This window comes from Archocentrus centrarchus, chromosome 5 (genome assembly GCF_007364275.1).
Source record: "Archocentrus centrarchus isolate MPI-CPG fArcCen1 chromosome 5, fArcCen1, whole genome shotgun sequence".
Lineage (NCBI taxonomy): Eukaryota > Metazoa > Chordata > Actinopteri > Cichliformes > Cichlidae > Archocentrus > Archocentrus centrarchus.
Window position 1 is genome coordinate 34,428,097 of NC_044350.1, and position 18,904 is coordinate 34,447,000.

General features: G+C 41.7%; 2 protein-coding genes across 2 annotated transcripts; both read left to right on the plus strand.

Moving 5' to 3' along the window:
* Nucleotides 1–3,751: 3,751 nt before the first annotated feature.
* Nucleotides 3,752–9,484, plus strand: cyc1 (cytochrome c-1). The gene is made up of 7 exons (XM_030729063.1): nt 3,752–3,884; nt 5,804–5,994; nt 6,674–6,800; nt 6,978–7,135; nt 7,231–7,391; nt 8,372–8,472; nt 8,845–9,484. Exons 1-7 carry the CDS (start codon nt 3,804–3,806, stop codon nt 8,947–8,949), a joined length of 924 nt encoding a protein of 307 aa, XP_030584923.1. The 5' UTR covers nt 3,752–3,803; the 3' UTR covers nt 8,950–9,484.
* Nucleotides 9,485–13,936: 4,452 nt separating this feature from the next.
* LOC115780974 (homeobox expressed in ES cells 1-A) lies at nt 13,937–16,393 on the plus strand. The gene is made up of 4 exons (XM_030730445.1): nt 13,937–14,039; nt 14,984–15,090; nt 15,205–15,306; nt 16,197–16,393. Exons 1-4 carry the CDS (start codon nt 13,937–13,939, stop codon nt 16,383–16,385), a joined length of 501 nt encoding a protein of 166 aa, XP_030586305.1. The 3' UTR covers nt 16,386–16,393.
* The last annotated feature ends 2,511 nt before the right edge of the window (nt 16,394–18,904 follow it).

An 18,904-nucleotide genomic window follows, 5' to 3' on the forward strand; every position in this document is an offset into this window, starting at 1 on the left:
GTGGCTGATGTTTGCTCCATTCCGTAGTCGGTATCTGTAGCCAGTCTTGTTGATGATCTGGCTGAGGAAATTCAGGCCTATGCAGCAGTGGGGACAGAACATCTCCTTGGTAAATCCCACACTTGACTTGTGCGATGGGCTTGAAGATGGCCTCTAGTGTTGTTCTCCACATTCCCATTCTCTCTATCTCTCTCTCTCTCTCTCTCTCTCTCTCTATATATATATATATATATATATATATATATATATATACACACATACACAATAGAAGTGAACAAAAGGAAATATTTGAAGGAGAATCATAACAAAAACAAACAAAAAACAGGTTGAATTGACACTGAATAGTTTTTCTTTGAGGCAGGCATCACCAGCAAAGACAGCGACTTCTTGGGCTGATTAATACTTTATTACCTGCCTGCTGTTAAACAGCAAACATCCATCTGCAGTCAAGCTCACAACAAACTTCAATTAATTCAAACAAGTTTGATGTTTTTTATGTATCTTAATATTTCAGGCTGGATGTTTGTTCTTTTATTATTTAGATTGGATCTGCCTTCAGCTGTGTTTCTGAAAGATGTCTCATGTCTATTGTAGGGACACGTCATTCAGATGATTCATTCATGTTGCACTAACCCCTATTATTATACATAACACCATCATTTTTTTAATGTCCCCTATTTATACTTGTTTCAAAACATGTTGAGGGGTCATAGAACAGTCCAGGTTTTGTTCCTGGTGAATGGTTTTGTTTATATTTTGGTTTTTATGGCCTGATGCCTGCAGAAAATTCTTCTGTTTGTGTATTCACAAATAAAAACACCGTCCCCATGAATCTATTACTGACATCACATACACTATGGCCCTGTAATCTACACACAATCTAATCACCTAATTATCAATAAAAGCTGTTTTTGTTGCTAAGAACTGAATTCCAGTGCATCAGCAGGTTTGATCACCCAGCTCTACTGTTTTATTTCACTTTTTTAAAACTGTGCTTCCACCTTCTGGAGTCTTCAGGTACAACATCTAAATTTTTAAACTCAACCTCAAAACAAATCATCAGCTGGTCATTCCCACGTTAAAGCAAAATGTGCTCACTGTAATCCTTCCTCCTGTTCATCCTGTCCATTAAAATATCCCTCTCTAACATGTGTGCAGGGCAAAGGATGAGGACCCTAAAGTTTAAAGTGAGTATCTTCAAACATTGCCATCTTTTCACTGGTTTATGGGGCATCATAAATATGACTTAATGCAGAAATACTTGCAGGGAGACAAAGAAAATTCTTCTTCTAAAAGGACTGTGCCTTTGGGGCATTTGAGTAATTATTTTATTTTATTCCACTCATCCAGTTCAGGGCCATGGGGGGGGGGGGGGGGGGGGGGGGGGGCTGGAGCTCTCATAGGGCTAGAGGCAGGAAACACCCTGAACAGGTCGCCATTCTGACAGACAGACAACCATTTACACCACACCACCACGCTGCTGTGCTTTATTTATTTATTTTGATGACAGAAAACCCTCACAATGTATTAGCTAACTAAAACTACCAAAATAAACTATAATCTCAAAAAAACTATATCCCAAAACTATATCCCATATATAAACTATATCGCAGATTTCCCCTCTGTGGGACAATAAAGGCTGTTTCTATAACAGAAAAGAAGCAAACAGGTACCATTCCCATCTATGGTATAGACTAGATGTCATCTACAGTTACGAGAAAATACAACTGGCAATGTTTTACAGTTTCCTGGCATCTCATATGCCCACTGTCCAGATGCAGGGCCAAAGGGGGCCTGGGCTGGCACTGAGGCCCCCTTACACTTCTTGATGATTTGATTAGCTCCACTGCTTTGATGTTAAATCTTGTGTTTCTATATTATTATGGGGCAGTTACGTAATGTGTTTTTATTGAGCCAGGACATCAATAAACAATAGATTATTTTTCAAATCTACTCTCAAATGATAATTATTAAATTAAATTTAATTCATAAGGACATTATCATCTATTCAGCGGTTCACTGTGTTAAAAACTATTTAGGGTCAAGAGCTCATCAGTGCACAGGAAAAAGTTTTAATAAATAGCAAACTATAGAAGCGTGCAGGGTGTGACACCAGCTTAGACATACATACATACATACACACATACATACATACATACATACATACATACATACATACATACATACATATTTATGTCTACGGAGACGAGATTGTCGTGTCTTGTCTCCGGATGTAGGTCAAATAGTCTGTAGAGTCCTGGAGCAGCCACTAGGTGGAGATTTTCTCACAGTTTCTTACAAAAATCAACTTCACATTAAATTCACTGCAAGAGATTTCGTCACAGAACAGCTGAGCTCTGAACATTAAGCTAAAGTAAGCAATAAAACGTTACAAAACACACGTTACTAAACTGGTTGTGTAAATTCGTTGTGTAAGGTTTATGTCAAGTTAGCAGGTATTATGTGTTTATGTAGCGACCTTCACAATAAGAGCAGAGTTTGAAAAAATATTGCAAAGGCTACCAATTACTTCTAAATGTATTTATTGCTAAATACAAATAATTATTAATTAATTAAATTAGCATACAGTTGTATTAATTTATTTTATAGCCTAGTGGTTAGTCCCACTACCTCACAGCAGGCAGGTCCTGGGTTCGAATCTGCTGGGTGGGACTTTTTGTGTGGAGTTCTGTTCTCCCTGTGTCTGGGTGGGTTCTCTCCAGGTATGCTGGTTTCCTCCCACAGTCAAAAGACTGTGTTAACATATGGAGCTACCAGGCAGGAGGAAAAGATAAAGAGCACAGAGAAGGTTCATGGATGCAGTGAAGGAGGACATGCAGAGGGTTGGTGCGGCATGCTAGGAACAGGGTGAGATGGAGGCAGATGATCCATTGTGGTGACCCCTAAAAGGAGCAACTGGAAGAAGAAGAAAATACAATACCTCAGAGCTCTTTGGTATCTTAGAGGACACACCAGATTATGTGCAGTTACTAAAGTTAACATTAAAATCCTGCTGGCTTTATTTGAGTGATTTTAGATATCAATGGCACTGGGTTGTTTACCATATTGTGTGACAGCACTTTTGCATATTTAGTTATTAGTATTATAAGTCACAGATATATATTCCATCCATCCATTTTCTTCCACATCCAATTCAGGGTCACAGGGGCTGGCGCCTATCTTGGTGTGAGAGGCAGGTACACCCTAAACAGGCTGCCAATCTATCGCATGGTTAACACAGACAGAAACAACCACTCACTTACACCTATGAGCAATTTAGAGTCACCATTTAATATTCGGTGTCCAATTTATCCACTGTTCCTCCTCTGCACGTGTCCAAACCATCTCAGCCTCGCCTCTAACTTTGTCTCCAAACTGCTCAACCTGAGCCGTCCCTCTGATGGACTCACTTCTAACCCTGTCCATCCTGGTCACTCCCTGAGAAAATCTTAGTGTTTTCAACGCTGCCAGCTCCAGCTCAGCCTCCTTTTTGTCAGCGCCCTCTCAGTGCATCAAACTAGCTGTTCAAAACTTCAGAAACAGCCGGTTCATATAACACAGCTGCATACAAATAAAGCTAAACCCAAAACAAATCTAGACTCGTTTGAGTATACACGTATGTTCAGTAATCTTCTTGTTTTTACATACATACTAGATGTGCTAGGACTAGGTTTTATTCTGACAGTGGAGACCAAAGGGCCTGCGTAACGACACAAATGCGCGCAGACCAGCTTTACTTTGAAGGTTCAGACCGGAAGAAGCTGCTTGACTCCTTCCAGATCAGCGCGACGACCGCAGAGAAAATGGCGGCGCTACGAGCGGTGGTGCTATCGGGGAACGGGAGGGCTCTCCTCAGCACCCCGAAAACTCTCAGGACCTCCAAGGTAGAGCGGTGGATGAGTGCAGTATTTAGTATTTGTATGCGATGCATTTAGGACAACAGTTTAATAGAAAGCCGCTGCTGCGAGGTGTCCTGGCAGCGAGCTAACGTTAGCTCTGCACGGACAGCGGGGTGAGACAAGGTCACCCATGTTCCCACGCTTTTTAGGATTTTACCAACAACTGTAGCATTCACTACTTGTATGATTTGCCACTCATAACGTCATGATAGCGGCACGGCGTCAGTATGTCCTAAAATGAATGTGACAAAGTTTAAAGCAGGTACTCATCAATGTGTTTCGGAAGCTAGCCGGTGAGCTAACTCATGATGTCGTGTCCATCACCCGGCAAACGCGCAGCGTGGGTAAAATGTATCTTGGCCAAGGATGCATGAGGATTAATGTGAAGTGTCCAGTCATTGTACTTATGCATACTCAAACTCAGCTGGTGTGGGTTGTTGATTTTCTGTCAGAAACGACACCTGCTAAAGTAGATGAGCTAACCAGCTTGCTAAAGAGTTAGCATCTCAAGGACTGAAAGGACTTCCGGTAAAGGAAAGCCGTTTTCAGCTGCATGTTGTTAAAATGTTATCGCTCGGCTAATTAGTACTTTTGAATTATGCGGGGCTTGTGTGAAATTCCCTGACATACGTTTCAGACGCTGAATATAACCGAGGAGACCGAAGCAGCTGAACACTGAAGCTCTGACCTAGTTCAGGTACAAGGAGGAGACGTTTTTCAGCTTCAGGTTCTTCGAGGTCGTTTTAAAACGGAATAGTGTAGATGTCTTCAGGCTGTAAAGATCTGGTTTTCAAACTCAGCATTAATAAATAAAGAGTTTGAAATGGAGAATGGAGACGGGCATAACGAGAGGTGGCAAAATGGGGCGTTGCTGTTAGTACATAGAATGCATATTAAACATTAGACCAATAACTGCTGTTCCTAAGCTGCTTCTTAAATTGAAATTACTTATTATTAAGCATTACTTTATGTTAGAGGTGGCGCTTGGCGTTTTGTTGGCTGGATGCTGTTGTGTGATGCCGGCTGCCTGGTTACAAAATCAGTAGGACCAGACTGGATTGTAAACAAGGTCATCTCGATGAACTAAACCTTGTAGCCGTGTCTGTAGAGGAAAGCTCTGTCTGGAGGTAAACCTTTAGTTTGAAAGGCAAATGTGGAAAAATCCACTGGATTCAAAACTTTGAATTTTTTTTTGCCAGGCTGAAGATTTCTGTTGAATCAACCTGATGCTCCGGCCTCTAAGATGTGATGTGGTTGCTTTTCTTTGTCTTCAGTGATAGATTTCAGAATATCTCTGGGTTTCATATCAAATATCAAATTGCCTGATGTCATACACCCTTCTTAATTAAAGATACAGGATATAAGGAGTTTTGCTATAAATATTTGCCAAGTACTTTGTGAAAAATGAACATCAAAGTAATATGGTCGACTGCCTTTCCAGCGAGTCTCACCCAGTCAGACTCCTACCACTACCACTTGCACTGTAGCTGACAGCAGTAGTCCTTGTTCTGCTCTGCATTGCTGGGACATGAGGCAGGCTTTTCTTACGCTGGGCCTTCAGCTTGCAGAGATTTTTTTTCAGAGCAGAATAAGAACTGTTGTTGACAGCTGTCCAGAACAGTGGAGTTGGAGTCTGTTTGACCGCGAGGTGGGAGACTCTTTAAAGAGCCAGCTGAATGGTAGCAAAGGATGCCAGCCCTAAGGGATAGCTGGTATACTGGTCAATTAACTTTTTATAATTGTACTCTCAAACAAGCAAAAAAAATAAGTATTGCCAAATATTAGGTATCAAGTTGACTTGGACACCCTGCCCAAGTAAAGTTGATTTCCGCACAAATATCACTTTAAGTAACTGAATCTGTGCATTGCCTTTCTTATCTTTTTGTGTTTATTCTCATTCATAGGCCAACATGTCTTTCGCCAGCCTGCCACGGAGCAAGAAGGTTGCCCTGACGACCCTGGGTGTGGTCACAACCGGTGGGGCGGGGCTTGCGCTGATGTTGCACCAGTCTGTTAAAGCCTCTGATTTGGAGCTCCATCCCCCTCAGTACCCCTGGAGTCACGCTGGACCCCTGTCCTCTCTGGACCATGCTAGGTGAGCTGAATGGATACACGCTGTTCAAGTGTCCAACATCCTTTGTGTGATGGAAGGTGCTGATTGTAAAACTGGCAATAAAAATAAAAACTTAAGCCTTCACAAGTCTGTCAAATACAGGAAATTGTGTAATTAATTTAACAAGTTAGTTGCACAAAGGTAATAATTAACAATAAGGATGTGGGCCACCAGTAGGACTACGTAAGTTTAGTTTCCCATAAGGAACACAGAATCTCAGGGCATCAAAACCCCACAACACACTTTTGAGTCAATCATTTACAGTATGGTAGTGTTTTATAGTTAATTCATTTTATTATTTTAAGTAGCTTCTGTGTAATCTTACAAACAGTAATGAGAATATTACCATGTCTTAGACAAAAATGCTCATTCTGAGTTACTGAGGATCGAGATGATGTCAGTGAAGGTCTTTTTTTTTTTTTTTTTTTTTTTATTCTATCGTATCAACAGCCTCAAGGTAAAACATCAGTAGTTATTTTTCTAGTGTACTCGAAAAACATTAAATAAAAGAAATCTCCGAAGGTGCCGAGGACTTTTTTTTTTCGTTCAGCTAACCCATTCACCTCATTCACAATTTATTTCTTATCATTTGAAGTCTGTTTTGCCAGCTCTTATAGTGGACCCCCTGCGCCCTTTAAACCATTCTCTCTGCCTCCCACAGTATTCGCCGCGGTTACCAGGTATATAAGCAGGTGTGTTCAGCCTGCCACAGTATGGAGTACCTGGCTTTCAGAAATCTAGTGGGAGTGTCACACACAGAGGAAGAGGTGAAGGTCTTTGCTGAAGAGGTGAGGCGGCGTGTGGGGAGATGTGATCGTGGGAACGATCTTGTGTCCGGAGGAGTTGTTTAAATTGAATCTCTGTCTTAGGCTTTTAGAAGAAGTATTTTGAAAAAGTCTTTTATTTTTAGAAGTATCAAAGTAAGTTCTGTCCGTAGGTGATGACCTAAAGTTTTTCATGTGTAGATTGAGGTAGTGGATGGTCCTGATGAGACTGGTGAGATGTTCACCCGGCCAGGAAAGCTGTCAGACTATTTCCCAAAGCCCTACCCCAACCCCGAGGCAGCCAGGGCCGCCAACAACGGCGCCCTGCCTCCAGACCTCAGTTACATCGTTAATGCCAGGTGAGTCCTAAAGAGTTTCTCTGAAAGGCACAAAATCACCTGAAATCTGCAGTATCCTTGTTGCTCACTTGTTTCCCCCCTTCTGCTCCCCACAGACATGGAGGAGAGGACTACGTGTTCAGCCTGCTGACAGGTTACTGCGAACCTCCTGCAGGAGTGACAGTGAGAGAGGGACTTTACTACAACCCCTACTTCCCTGGCCAGGCTATTGGCATGGCTCCGCCCATCTACAATGAAATTCTGGAGTATGACGATGGTAAGAAGTGTGTGTGCATGCTGTTTTCCATGTTTTCGTCTTCAGAGTAAGTTTTTGGGGGTTTTTTTTCCCCTGAAATTCTGATCTCTCTGCTCGCTCAGGTCCTTCAGCTCCTGTATATAATCCACACTTTCTCCAGCACTCAATTGTTTTCGTAGTATTGACTGAAATTCAAAGTTAAAATCTAATTTAAAAAAGCAACAACTGTATTTCTCCAGCTGTGGTACTGAAGTCGACTCTCTCTACTGAGGTTCTCAAACCTTCACTTTCACGCTTGCTGCTCTCCTTCTGTCACCAATCACCCCCTGACACTCATCTCCGCCCTGCCTCCACTCTCCCTCACCTTTCTTGTGCACTTCCCATTGCTTTTGGATGGTTGACCATCAACTCCACCATCTTGAACTGCAGTTGAGGACGGTATTCGTGGTTCTGCTCTGCAGCATCAGTAAGCTTACAGCAGGGATCCTCAAATCCAGGCATCGAGGGCCGGTGTCCTGCAGGTTTTAGATGTGTCCCTGATCCAACACACCTGAATCAAATGGCTGAATTACCTCCTCAGTATGCAGCCAAGTTCTCCAGAGTCCTGCTAATGACTTCTGTATTTGACTCAGGTGTGTTGAAGCAGAGACACATCTAAAACCTGCAGGACACTGGCCCTCGAGGCCTGGAGTTTGGGACCCCTGGCTTACAGTGTAGCAGCATATGAACCAGTTCTAAACCAGCTTCAGGTTCTGGTTGGAGTAACCCTCGTCTGCAGTCACTTCCCGGCTCCTCCGGGGATTTCAGAACACATCTGTTTGGTTCAGCTCTTTGCTCACTGTATCAAAGTCGGTCCGGCCCTCTGGCAGAAAATATTCACCGCTCCGTTCTACATCTACACATAAATGCTTCTGCTAATTTTATTGCCATGTAATTAGTTATTGTTAAACGAAGCATGTCAAAGCTGTGCTGATGGTTCCTGTTCTTCTGCTTTCTTACAGGGACTCCTGCCACCATGAGTCAGGTCGCTAAGGACGTGTGTACTTTCTTGAGGTGGGCTGCTGAGCCCGAGCATGACCAACGCAAACGCATGGGACTGAAGGTACACCGCACACAGTGTCGAGTGCCCGTAGAGGGCATCGTTTTCACAATGTTGTTATTTTTCAGGTGCAATACCTCGTTTGTGTGCTGACGCTTAGAATAACATTTTATTTACTTGAGTGAAACTCCAAACTTTGATATGTTAAATTAAACGAGCAATTAAACGAATATTTTTTATAGGTCAGGAAACATGGTGCAAAGGATGGGTGTGATGCACAACAAAAGATTACATGTCATACGCTGAACTATGACGTGCCTGGCACCTCACATGTTCATGAATACTACTATTTTTTTTTTTTTAATTCCATTGCAGCATAGAGGGTCTAAACATGGATCTTGGCACAAGTTAATATTTTTGTTCTTTCTATTTCAGCTGCTGCTGGGCTCAGCCATCATCGTACCTCTGCTCTACTACATGAAGAGACACAGGTGGTCTGTGCTGAAGAGCAGGAAGATCGTCTACAGGCCTCCTAAGTAAATGAGGGGGGGAAAACACAAACACACACACACATCCCCCCCCAACCTGGACCGAAAACCAAGAGGGCTGCGTTCAACGACCCCACAATGCTCACCTCATGATGATCTTAAAGTCACATAATTACTGACACATATAAACATGCCTTTCTGAGAGGAGGTACAGAACTTTGAGTCCATGTACGACATTTATTCTTATTGAAAATGCCTTTGCTTTTTTAGCTGGTGGCGTTGTAGAACAAATGTGTGGCAGATTTTTCTGTATCCACAATATTGTGGTGCAAGTTTGTTTCGGAGATTTGTGGCGTTCTTGAATGCAGCTGCTGCAAAGTTCACTACTGGTAGCAGTTCCTGTCTCGACATCTCAGATCAGTCTCAAAGTTGAATGACTGTCCCATCTTTGTAAGATACTCAATATCCATGCAAGTGCTGAGAAGTGAAACATCCAGAGTGTATGAAGTCAGTCTTCTCCTTTCTTCTCCACAAAGCATGCTCTAAACTTCTGTTCTATTGTACAAAATAAATTATCTTAAAGGAAACCTTCTGTGTGCATGTGTTTTATTTCAGTTTTACTGCTGCATCTGAACTTTGTTACATATTCATTAAACAGTCTGACCTCCAGAGTGAAACTTCACTGTTTCTTTGGTCTCTTTCAATCTATATTTCTATTTATAGAGCGCCAAATCACAACAGTCTCCTCGAGGTGCTTTATTTAGTGGGCCGAAGACCCTACAATAATAGACTAGAAATGAAGTCTGAGCCACAGAAACCATTTACATGTTTCTGCATTTATGACTGTCATAAATCCTCAGCAGCACTTTCAGGTTTCTTCCTTCTAACATTCAGAATAAATTCAGTGCAGTTCGTTTACAATGTGTAAAGTAATGTTTAAGGCTTAAACTTTATTGATTTAATCTGATTTTAGTCTCCTTATGTATTACCGAGCTTCTATAGAATCACAGCGATAAAGTATGTTCTTTCTTCTCTGATGTAAGCTGTCTTTCTGAGGTCAGGTGCTCTGACAGCTTTTGTTAAACATTTTCAAACATGTTACCATGTTCATTAAAAAAATAAAAAGCTGTCAATGTGAAAAATAGAAATAAAAGCTGATTGGAAATGAATTTACTAGTAAAAAGTGAAAATGTTTTATTAGATCCATCCATCGTTCTCTTCTGCTTCTCCTGTACAGGGTCGGGGGGGCTGGAGCCTGCATTTGAAAATAAGCTCTATTGAACTTGGTTAATGTGTAAGTGAAATGTGTAGCTATGATATAAATACTTCTTCCAATACTTTGAATGGCATTATACTTGGCCAAAATAAACCTGATTCTGATTCTGATCACTTGAACAGACATTCGGTTTGGCACTTTATACGCTAATTATTCGTGTTATAGGTGTTTTGCGCTGCCACGTGATGGAGTCTGTAATGTGATTTCAGACCTTTCTGCCAAAACTTCATATATAGCGCAAAGAGCGACAGTATTCCCCTGTACCGGTCCAGGTGAACTCTGACCTTTTGGGGCTTGTTTGTCACATCCATCAGAGCTCCTGAGACCAGCTGTGGTTCGTCCAGCAGGGGGCGGTGTTGGACTCTTACGATTGCAAGCTTGTAGTTGTGCAGGAATGAGATGTTTCCAGTTCGGTTGTCCTCGGTGGTTCTGACTGTGTCTCAAAGATCTTCTATCTCTGCTCAGAGCTTTAAGCTTCACCATAACCTCCTGACTCTTCTCTTCTTTCCTCAGCAGAGCAATTCTGTTTCCCTCTTCTTGTAGAAACTGGTGCTCCTTAATCTGCCTCTGTGTGCTGGACCTGGACCTTAACACGCTCTGCTGTTCTTTTCTACGAGCTTCAGCTTCTCTTTTAATGGCTTCAGGGATTTCTGGAGGTGAAATCTGTTAAGTGATGTATTTTCATTACTTGGTCTGAATTTATGTCTGGAGTGCTCACCTGAACGCAGACAGCGACACCTACTGGCCACTGATGGTCCTCACAGAGGAGTTTGAGTTTCTCACAGTGGAGTCTGCAGACAGTCTCAGATCCTGGTGAATTTCTCCTCTCATTTCAAAGATTGTATCGCACAGCTTTTTTAATACTAAGTTACAAGGTTGGTCACTTCTTGATGGATCTTCTCTTACAAACTGGACACTCCTGTATTAGATTCTCTCTCCACCAGTTCCCCAGGCAGGCTTTACAGATGCTGTGGCTGCACGACAGGACAACAGGTTCACTAAAGATGCCGTGGCAGATAGGACGGGAGAGATCACCCTCTTCTCTGTAAGACATTTCTTTCTGGGTGGAGCTGAAAGCACAAAGTTTATCCTGATATTTACTTTCCCTTTGGATTGTGTCTTAAGTAAAACTTATAGCAAACTCATGGAATCTCCTCCTTTAGCTGTGCTCTCTCAGTGGATGCTGTTGGTGGGATCTGCCTGAGCTGACTAAATTTAATGTGTCCTCTGGAGCGTAGAGGAGGATGCAGAAGAATGGCACACAGTTGTTGGTATATCTCAGGTGTGTTAAGGAAGTCAAATTCCCAAGCCAAACTGATATTTCTTTACCAAACTGAGAATTCAAATACCTGCCACACTCTAAAAATGACCGAAGGAAAATGTTGTTTAATAATTGTGGTGTTTATGAGTTAGCTGTTTTTGTTTCTAAAGCTTGGAAAAAACATCAGGTCAGATTATTTGCACAAACCTACAGAGGCTGCACAGGTAGTCCAGCTCCTCCAGGATGGCACATCAATACGTGCCATTGGCAGAAGGTTTGCTGTGTCTCCCAGCACAGTCTCAGAGCATGGAGGAGACTCCAGGAGACAGACAGTTACTCTAGGAGAGCTGGACAGGGCCGTAGAAGGTCCTTAACCCATCAGCAGGACCGGGATCTGGTTCTTTGTGCAGGAGGAACAGGATGACCTCTGCAGAGCTACAAAATGACCTCCAGCAGCCACTGGTGTGAATGTGTCTGACCACACAATCAGAAACAGACTTCATGAGGGGTGCCTGAGGGCCCGATGTCCTCTAGTGGGCGCTGTGCTCACTGGTCAGCACCGTTAAACCCAACTGGCATTTACCATAGAATACCAGAACTGGCAGGTCCTCCACTGGTGCCCTGTGTTTTTCACAGATGGGAGCAGGTTCACCCTGAGCACATGTGACAGATGTGAAAGTGTCTGGAGAAGCCGTGGAGAACGTTATGCTGCCTGTAACATCATTCAGCATGACCGCTTTGGTGGTGGGTCAGTGATGGTCTAGGGAGGCATAGCCATGGAGGGACACCTCTACAGGGTAGGCAACGGCACCCTTATTGCCATCAGGTATCAGGATGAGATCCATGGACCTGTCAGACCCCACGCTGGTGCAGTGGGTCCTGGGTTCCTCCTGGTGACTCGTGTGGTGAGAGTATGCAGGCAGTTCACTGAGGATGAAGGAATTTATACCACTGACTGCCCCCCACGCTCACCTGACCTAAATCCAACAGAACACCTCTGGGACATTATGTTTCGGTCACTGAGCTCCTGGACAGTCTGAGGGGGCCACAGGTTCCACCTCAGCCTGTCCAGGAGCTCAGTGATGTTCTGTCCCCAGGACATCATCCATCTTAATAGGAGCCCTGACGCTGTCAGGCATGCATACAAACTCGTGGGGGCTACACAAACTACTGAGAACCATTTGGAGTTGCTGTAATGAAATTTCTGCAGAATGGACCAGCCTGCTGCAGCATTTTTCACTTTGCTTTTCAGCTTGTCTTTAAATTCAGGTTGATAATTTTCATTTCCATCAAACGATGTGGAATCCTTTCATTCCTAACACGTTACCCGGTTTACACCAGTTAACACAGCTCATCTGTATCAAAAATTATTTCACCACTCCTAAAAAAAATAAATGCAAAATAGTTGTTTTTACATTTATGTTAAATACATTCTGCAATATCTTTAAATTCAGGGCAAAACAAAGGAAGCTGTTCCTCCTTTGTTCCAGTCCTTGTTCTAAGCAGTTTTCCTTCAACTTTACTGCCCCGGCCACAGTGAGGTGAGTTTAAGTGGCTTTTCTCCCTGCGTGCAGTCATCACATCCTCACATCCACCCCACCTTTCATTCAGAGATAAATAAACAAGTGTGTTGTTGGTTTAAAGCTGCCCCGGGCCTTCATCAGGAGCTAATCTGCTTCTGAAAAGGGTTTCCTGCCTGCTGATTCCGACTGCATTCAGACACCATGAGCTTCATCTGCATCACAACACATACAGATTAGGCTAATAGCATTAGCGGATCTCACTGGATCATTATTATTGCCATCATTATCATTATTATTAGTTTAACCTCTGCCTCGGAGTTGTAGCAGAAGGATGTGTTTATTTCAGTGTGAAAACCAAATGGATTTTCTACTTTGGTAATTCAGAAGAAAAGGAGTCAGTTTTGCTTTGTGTTTGTGTCACGGTGGCAGTTTTTTAGAAAAACACTCCCCATCCTAATCTCACACACGCACTCACACAGGTTAGCATCTGGGGGAGAGGGAGACCCACACGTCTGCACACATGCTGTCAGATGAGCTGTTTTGTTTCCTGCAAATGTTGCAAATACTTTTGCAGAGTTGGATTTGATTGGAATTAAATATTTATGCTGTCTTTAGGTCACACATACACAATTAACTGAGATTAGCTGCTACAGGGAACCTCAGGGAATCTCATTCACATGGAAAAAAGACTTCTTAGTTCTAATTGGTGACCAGTGTAAATCCCCCCCATTCCCATTTAAACCAGCAGTCAGTTTGTTGTCCTGCTGCTTCATGGAGCTCAGACTGAAACATCCATTGACCTCCTCAGTTTATTTTAGACTGCAGAGCCAAAGGAAAGGACCCGCAGTGTGATCGACTGCAGCTTCATTTTCAGAATAATTATTTTGTCTAAAGTGAAATAAGATCGTTTTTGTTTTGGTTGCTGTTTGCAGGCTGGGGGCACTCGGCTCTCGGGGTTTAGGCAGTTGGAGCGATCATTATGGCTCCTGTGACAGCTGAAAGCCAGCTGGCATTTTCCATCAATCGGATTCTGGGTTTGGAAAGACCTGGAAACTCCCTGAAACTCCACCGACCCTGGGCAGGTAAGGAGCAGCTGGTCCAATATGAAATGCTTTCCACTGCAAAAAAATCAAAAATACACCAATTATTATCTGTAATATTAAAGTCCAGGTTAATGTTTTCTAGGCTTCTGTAAACAGAAAATAAAGCAGGAAATTATATTTTTGAAATAGCAGCATATCAATGCATTCAGTTCACTGTAAAGGACACAGAGCTGCTCAGTACTGTACTGATTTATCAAAATCTGCTGCCACATTTGGAGTGTTCATTTACACTTTCAGTATTTTGATATTTTCCATGAGTTTAAATCCTGCTACAGGAATCAAACACGTGAGGTTTTTAGTCTTTGTTTAAATACATTTATTGGAAAAACATGTGCTCTGTTTTGATTTTCCTTTGTTCCTTTCTTTGTGCCCCTGCTGTTCATGTCTTCTTTCCTTCATACTCTTTTTCATTTTCATTTCCAGATGAACAGATTAGAAAACTTTCCCTCTCGTTTAGTTTCTGTTTTTTAATTTTTTCCTTAATGTATCAGGGAATGATCAGCCGTATAACATTAACTAAATTATTCATCAATCAGAAAGTGAAGCATAAATAAACATTTATCTGAAACATACTTAGTTTTCATCAGATTTGATGTTTTCTATTTGTGTAAAAGAAGACAGAAAAATATAAAGTGGTCACTGTGATTGTGATAAACTCAAATATTTGCATCATTCATTTATTTTTAAGAATTTCATTAGTATAAAATTCATCCATGTGAAAAGTGAATGTTATTTATCTATTCTAAAAAAAAACAAAAAAAACTCCAATCGCATTGTACATCCTGTATAATGACAATAAAGGCATTCTATTGTATTCTATTATTTCCAGTGTTACTTTTGGAATCGGGGTTATTGCTGTGTTAATTTTGCATTTGATTATGAGTGCTGCTTCAACGTGCTTTTATTTTGTTGCATTGAAGCAGAAAATGATGCTGAGGATGAGAACAGAGAGCAGCAGCAGCTGAACTCTCGGCCAACATCAAACTGGTACATCGGACGCAGGCCGCGCACCGCCTTCACCAACAGCCAGGTAATCAATTTATCAGCCAGGTAATCGATTATGATACAACGTTCAGGTCACCCATCCATCATAGGAGAGAATACAGGTTTTCCCTGTTTTAATATCTTGGTGTTTATCCTCCAGGTGAATATACTGGAGACAGTGTTCCAGGTGAACTGTTATCCAGGTATCCAACTGAGGGAACAGCTGGCAGGGAGACTCGACTTGGATGAGGATCGAATACAAGTAGGTTCATATGGAATATTTAAAGACTAAATTCTGCATGTTTGATATTTCCGGCCTTTTCTCCCACACCATTAATCTGAGGTCCCAGTGATGATTTTATCCATCAAAGTCTGTCCACAGGTCTCAGGTTTGAACACTACATGTTAGACAGCACACCTGGATGTGCTTGAGTCTCTGTGACACATAGTTACTTTTCTGGTTTAAGGCTCAGGGTTTAGGGTATCTGTATGTAGAGTACTATAGTTAATGCTGCATTAGAAATCAAGCTTTACAAGGAAGTGAGTTTACATCATCTCAGCTCAGGGCTACATTAGCTACCGTGAATATTCAGGTGTGTACCTGAATCTGTAACCAAACTTTAAGGTCAAGTTCCTGTTACATTCCAGCAGTGGCTGCTCATTAAACATGGCTTTAAAATAATGCGGTAAACATATTTGCAAGTAATATCTGTGAGCCAAAGACTTAAGACTGAGCTAAACGCTCAGTTTCAGACTGTTTTTTCTACTCTTAGCGTAGTGTGACATCTCTAAGAGAAGATATCCCTAATATGGTCATCTCAGGCACAAAGGCCCACCCACTTCCTGTTCAGGGGCTGCCGATCAGAAGAACGTTTGCTTAAAGGGAGAGGAGCTAAAGGTCTTGTTTCAGACAGGGTATGAACAGAGGTCCAGTGTAAGATACTGTAAGGTGTTCTCATCGAGTCCAAGAATAAAAAAATAAAAAATCAAATGCCACCGCTGCACGTGCCAGCTGATAGTCAGCAAAACATTTTCTTGGTCTCGAGCTTTAATACTTAAAATTTGCAGGACTCAAATACAAATTTATATAAACAAAGAATAAATATGTGAAGGAAACTTATAATATGCATCTCTCATCTTTCTCTCGCTCAGATCTGGTTCCAGAACCGACGGGCCAAACTGAGACGTTCTCTCAGAGAAACCCGACTGCAGCTGGTTCAGACGGCTGTGGCTGACCTTGGGGTTGGACGTGAGGTCATTGGTCGGCTGAAGGTCACGTTGGATGGGCGAGGTGATAGGGAGCTCTCCTCTCATCTGCAGGTGGAGAAAGAGAACGAGTGATGCCGATAAAGGACTTCTTCTATTCCTGATCTTTACTGTTTGACTCTTCTGTCCACATTTCATCAATTTCTTCCATCCAAAAACAGGACAGTGAAAAACAAATGGAGACAAATAAATGTGCGTTTTCTTGCACTGTTTTATCGCAGTCATTACTGGCACATCGCAGGTGATTATTTGTGAAGTTGAAACACACTGATGGAACTCCCGGGGTGGTCATTCTGACCATCTTTAAATTTAGCAGTGGAATATCTTTGTTGGCATGAACCCCATGTAACTATAGGACCCTGACCTTTCCTAAATGTGTGTATATGGCATTCTAACATTGTCATTTTATTAAAAAGATAAAACACAAAAGAGTTAAGAGTATTTCTACCTAGAACTCCCATAGGCGGTCATTCTGACCACCATATATTACTTGGATAAACTTAAAATAAGTAAATATAATATATACAGTACCAGTCAAAGGTTTGGACACACCTCATTCAATGTTTTATTTTTCCCTACATTGTAAATTAATACTGAAGTCATCCAGACTTTGAAGGAACACATAAATCATGTAGTAAACTTGAAAGTGTTAAACAAACCAAAATATGGTTTGTATGTTTGTAGGCACCAGGGTTATAATAGTTTTGGATTTTACATTATCGTTTAGTTTTAGTTAGTTTTTACTTTTTTTTCTTTAATTCAGTTAGTTTTAATTAGTTTTCAGAGTGGTTTTGCTCGTTTTTATTAGTTTTTATTTTTGATTTATTGCTTAGTTTTAGTTTCGTTTTGTTAGTTACAGTATTAGTTTTAGTTTTTCATACTTTGTCAGGTGCAAGATTCAAGGTACAAGAGTAACTCCTGTGTAATAAAAACTCAACAAAAGATACCCTTTAAAGGAATATATTCAACAACCAACTGTTCACAAGACAGAAGCACTACCTGCTGAATGTGTGTAATATTAAGGACACACATGAACATCAACAGGGAGAAACAAAGAAAAACATGAACTCCCAAACTCAATAAATTCTACAATAAACTCCCAATAAAGTTCAGCGTCAGTGCAGTAGATTAACAACAGCTTCTGTTTTGGAGCTAGCTTGGTTAGATGCTGCATATGTGGCCAACCTCATGTCGCATTTCTGCTTTTGTAGCTGGATTGTATGTTCATTACCTTACGGTCCTGTGCTGGTGTTTTATATGCGGTGCCGGCTGGGACTTGTTTTGGTCCTCGCTCTTTGTGCTCAGTTTTTTGGCTGCAAACATATTTGTCCCTGTTTTTTCACTTTCTTCATTTCCTCACATCCATTCCGACAGCAGTCTCCCTCCAGGAATTTGCTGACATTTGTGAGTCCTTATACTGATGGTTCCTGATAAAGTGGCCGAAAACGCACAAGGACGGAACAGGTTCATCACAATGTTGTGGCTGCGTCACATTTCTCCGGAGGTGAACGCCAGATTAAGTCGGTTCAGAGCGGTTTTCGTAGCTGCCTTGTGTGCGCTTCTCAGGTGGACTTTGATGTTGGTGTTTTTTCCTCACTGAGACGTGTTCCATACATTTGTCATCCTTCACAACAAGACGCTCTTCTATCTGTATTATCGGACTCAAAGGAACTCCATATGGGACTCTGCCGCTGTCTCGGCAGACTGCTGCCATTACTTTTCGGACCAGCTCGGTGAACGCGCGCACGCACACACACAGCTGCCCGACGGCGCTCCCAGCTTAAACTGGGAGAGCAGAAAATGATCAATCCACACGACTTTTAAATAAAATGACAAACAAGAAAAGGAAGGTCATTTTATCTATAATTTTAGTTAGTTTTTTAAACTCACAATACAGTTTTAGTTAGTTATCGTTTTTTCCTTTTAATTTTAGTTTTTATTTATTTCAGTTAACGACAATGTTTTTTCAATTTCAGTTTTCGTTATTTCATTCGTTTTCATTAACTATAATAAACCTGGTAGGCACCTTTTGCTTTGATCACAGCTTTGCATTCTCTCAATCTGCTTCATGAGGTCATCGCCTGAAATGGTTTTCCAACAGTCTTGAAGGAGCTCCCAGAGGTGCTGAGCACCTGTTGGCTGCTTCGCCTTCACCCTGAGGTCCAACTCATCCCAAACCATCTCAGCTGGGTTTAGTTCAGATGAGTACACTGACACCAGGATCACTGACAGAAATCTTGTTACGACTTTTACTTCCTTTACTTAGACAAGTTTGATTGCTGAATATTTTTTCGACACAAAACAAGGTTAGACTCGCCTTCAGCTGTATTTACAATCTGATTCCCACCAAGAAAAGCCGGCTGCTTGGTGCAGCCAGAAAAGGTCAGACCATGTGACTTCATTCTGATTGGTTCTAGGGCAGGGGTTATCAACTACATTTGTCCATGGAGGCATTTACGGGCACTGGGAAGTTGCGTTTGGAGGCTTTTGCTAATTCAGACTAGTCTTTTTGTTTAATCTTTATTTCACAAAATTACAATACAATATGAACAGAATTACAATACAAACAGAGTAATATATACAATCAGTATGAA